General features: G+C 34.7%; 1 protein-coding gene and 1 long non-coding RNA gene across 2 annotated transcripts in view; both read left to right on the top strand.

Annotated features, from left to right (window-relative positions):
• Window positions 1–852: 852 nt before the first annotated feature.
• On the top strand, window positions 853–2,984 carry LOC106942103 (uncharacterized). Its single transcript, XR_001423547.1, has 3 exons — window positions 853–969; window positions 2,570–2,644; window positions 2,831–2,984. It is a non-coding gene; the product is annotated as an uncharacterized LOC106942103 (long non-coding RNA).
• A 381-nt stretch (window positions 2,985–3,365) lies between these two features.
• Window positions 3,366–4,261, top strand: part of LOC106942104 (C-type mannose receptor 2-like) — a 7,478-nt gene continuing 6,582 nt past the window's right edge. The window contains exon 1 of the mRNA XM_015025284.1: window positions 3,366–3,655. Coding sequence (XP_014880770.1) covers window positions 3,409–3,655 — 247 coding nt within the window. The 5' untranslated portion in view covers window positions 3,366–3,408. The remainder of the gene's footprint in view (window positions 3,656–4,261) is intronic.

Genomic DNA, 4,261 nt, shown 5'->3' with positions numbered 1-4,261 from the left:
GGGGGATTGGATTACTTTTACCCAGAATGCAGATGGAAAAAAAATGTGAGCGAAACGGTGACTGGTACTGACTAGTATATATTCCATTGAGGGAAACTAAATTTCATATCTGCTCAAGAGCCCCCCTGGTGGTTGAAGAAAAATCCACATATATATGAAAAAATACACTGAATGCTCTCTGGTATTGTTCAGGGGGCCAGACCAAATGAGGAGGCAGGCCAGATCCAGCCCACAGGCCATAGTTTGGGGACCCCTGGTCTACAGGATTATATGGCTGTCAAAAAGAGGTTGGGGCAGATTTTTTTTTTTTTTTATTTTTTTTTTTTTATTTTATTTTATAATAAATTAACAAAGAACTTAATGTATTTTAATGGGCGCCTACACAATTACAGATGCCACTGCTTTGACTTTTAACTTCAAGAACAGTGTGAGAAGCTGGGCAATGAAGGAGGATTTCCCTTATACTGACTTCCTGTTCATTTGAAATTAATTTTAAACTTTATTTGTTTTTAAATGTCTACAGCCTAGCATATCTTTATTTTTAACTGAGCCTTTAATGTTTGTGGGCCTGGCAGACCTTTGAGGTCATCCTGTTTGCTTGTACCTGTGTAAGGGGTGTGAATACTCTTGAGACACACTGTACACCAAAAGTGATAAAAGTACAATTTTAAATTAATATAACTGTTGACTCACTTTCTAGCCTGTCCCTGATCTACTAGTTTTGCATTGGGAAAAAAAATAACTTCCTGGTTGAGAACAAGAGGATTTTATATCAATATTTGCATCTGCGTAGGTTTGATATTTCCAGTTGCTCCAACAACAAGTCAAATAAACCTTTCTCAAACTAGACTAAACACACCTAGACTGCCTTTGAGTTGACAAAGGTTGATTTACCAAAGCTGGATTATAATCTGTCACTTTTGGGCTTACAGTCCTGACACGCAGTAAAGGAAACAAAATTCAGAAAAGGTAAGAGTTTATTTTATAATATCGTTAATAATTCTGAACTAGAACAGTCAGTATGGTTATGGTGAACTGGTTTAGGAGTTAGAGATGACTCCAGGTAAACATTAACTTATAATCCTGGATATTGATGTTCTGTGTACATAACAGATCTTTTATCTTTAAAACAACCTGCGATTTGGTTAATGATGTTATTTAAAACCTCATTTATTTCAGCCTCAAATCTACTGTCGTCTGCATGTAAGTGTGAGGTCAGTGCTGTAGGTCAGTAGTTTGATGGTCTGATGGACTTTTATCTGGTTTTAATAGATAAAAGTCTATTAAAACTTTTGATAGAACTTTTTCATGATACTGGGACTTTAACTTTGTAGTGAATAAAATGTAATATTTTCTAATTTGTTTTATTTGAATTTTTCTAGTACATTTTGTATCTTTACAGATAATTGCATTGATTAAAACTCTTATTAATCTCAAACAATATAAAATCTAGATAGGTGCCCTTCAGGGACAATTTCTTCAGATAAAAGATTTTACATTTTATCTGAAAAAAGCTGTATCATCGTCCGTCTGTCGGTGTGTTCCTTCCCTCTGCCACCATTTTCCACTAAGTTCACTTCCTGTTTAGTCATAACCCTTCATAATCTCCTGTCCACTCAAAGCCCCACTGCTGCCTCCACCCTCACATGTTACTAATGTAAACTTCCCCCAGTCAACCAGGAAACAAGCCAAGAATAAAAACTGTTTTTCATTAAAATGTATTTTTAATTGAATACCAAAATGATATCCTTATTATGTGAAAATGTAGATGTATATTTATTTATCATCTTAACTTCTCCTAGCAGTGGTTCCCAAAGACTTTCTGGGACCCCTATGGATTACAATAAAATCCCCCTTAAAACAGAAAAAAAAGAATCACCTGGGCACACATCGTTCAACCAGACATAAACCTAAACTCATATTTTGTTTTCAAACTCCACTGAAGTTTATTTCACACTTTAGGTTGCAACAAAACAAACTACAAACCATCTTTACAGTGAAACACTTTTGTGTAACTGATTTTCTTTTTCTCAGTTCTATACTGTAGAAGTTTTCTTTGCTGTCAGTGTTATTTCAGACATATTTCTTTTTTATTTGTGATTATATTCAATTATGCTATCATAAATAGCCTACATACAACAAAAGTCTATGAAACATGGGGTTAAAACATGAACAGCTACCTGAGAGGTTTTTTATTTATTTATTTATTTATTTATTTTTTTATTTATTTATTTTTCATTCATTGCGCCCCCCTACAATGGCACTGCACCCTCCCAAGGGGGCGCACCACACACTTTGGGAACCACTGCCCTATAGTATTTCATAATCTGTTTTTATGGCAAAAAAAGGATTCCTCCAGGTTTGAATATTTTAATGAAACATATTCAAATCGCTTCTCTTCAGACATGTGTGTCTGAAACACAACATTTAATACTGATTCAACAAAAAAGATGAATGATGTTCATCCCTTCTATTAACATCACTTGTGAAAAATTATCTAATGTTATTTCTCTGTCCAGTGGAGGAAGAGCTGCAGCTTTTCACTGTTTAAATGTTCTTCATCCAACAGAGACAAACTGCTGGAGGAAAATAATTCATCTGACAGCAAAGATGCAGTGGAGTCTGATTCTGCTCTTCCTGATGGGTAAGTTGATCTGAAACACAACTAGACTCTCTGGTTTCTGTCACATTACAGTCAGTAGGATGTTGAGGAGGCCTGGTGGATTTTTATCACACAAAAATTAGAATGAGAATACTTATTTTGTTTTTTTGTAAAGACAAAGTGTTTTATTGTAGCAGTCGGGATTTAGTACTAAATGTCATGTTTCAGCTCACTGTTGTTTCATGGACTGTCAGCTCTATCAGTTTCACTACATTAATGAGAATAAGACCTGGACTGAAGCTCAGCAGTACTGCAGAGAGAAACACACTGACCTGGTCACAGTGACTAACATGAAGGACATGAAGAGACTCATCAACATCTCAGCTGGAAAAATGAAGGAGGCTTGGATTGGTCTGTATGATGAAACACATGGTAACAGAACTTGGTACTGGTCTCTCCCTGGAGTGGAGTTTGATGAAAGTGAGACAAACTGGAAAACAGGAGAACCAAATGATGGAGTAGGAAGTAAAGTAATATATCAGAACTGTGTGATTGTGGATAATAATCTCAAATGGATAGACACCAGCTGCCGAAATCAACATAATTTCCTTTGCTCTGATGGTGAGAATGTTCATCTTTTTATCAGTTATTTTTATCTATTTTGTACAAACAAGGTAAACATAAATATGTTTGATTACTCCACAGAAACTAATACAAAACATAAATACCAGTTGATTGAAGAGAAAAAGTCCTGGCAGGAAGCTCAGAGTTACTGCAGAGAAAAACACACAGACCTGATCAGTGGAATGAAGCAGCTACAGGATGAAGAAGTGAAGAAATTGATGAACTCTACAAGTGATTCCTCATACATTGGTCTGTTCAGAGACACCTGGAGGTGGTCAGATGGAAGCAGTTTCTCTTTCAGACACTGGGATAAAGATTTTAACAATCCAGAAACCAACAGTGGTCAATGTGCCATGACTATGTTTGATGATGAAGGCAGATGGACGAATGTGAACTGTACTGAAAGAAAACCCTTCATCTGTTATGATGGTGAGTTTTTAGTTCAAATATAAGTTTATTTAAAAATTATTACAGTGAATAGTTTTCTAATTCATGTTTTAAGTTTTAATTCTTGCATGTCACAGATAATGTCATTGCATCAAACAAAAGCCTCAACATTTGATCAGTATCAGAGGCACATAGTACATTCACATTTACTTTAATTAGTTTTTTGGGGAGAAAAGGACCTTTAGTAGTAGTTTTAAACCCTAATATATTGTAATTTTACTTGAGCTATATTATTATAAAATAATATTATTCTCTATAGAGTAACATTTGTTGATATTCATTGAATAAAGGCCAAACATATTTTAAAAACTCTCTGGACCCAGAAACAAACCTGCAGTTCCTGTTCCAACACAAACTCTATTGTTCTCATGTTATTCTCCACCTGCTGAGCCATTTGGAGGTCAAGTTAAAATACAGTGAATCCTGGAAGTACTTTACCTATTTGTAACATATTGTTTATGTATTTCCTACTGTTCAAGTATTAGTTTATATGTCGAGGAAAATTGATTTAGAAATGTGTTGTTTCTAATTTATTTTATACATTTGGATTATTTCAATTATTTTTGTCTTCAAAATATGACAATTTGC

Source organism: Poecilia latipinna, unplaced genomic scaffold, assembly GCF_001443285.1.
Source record: "Poecilia latipinna isolate Pla-1442-1.1 unplaced genomic scaffold, P_latipinna-1.0 Scaffold4042, whole genome shotgun sequence".
Lineage (NCBI taxonomy): Eukaryota > Metazoa > Chordata > Actinopteri > Cyprinodontiformes > Poeciliidae > Poecilia > Poecilia latipinna.
The sequence above is the reverse complement of the archived record's forward strand: the minus strand, read 5'-3'. Positions and strand labels throughout refer to the sequence as shown.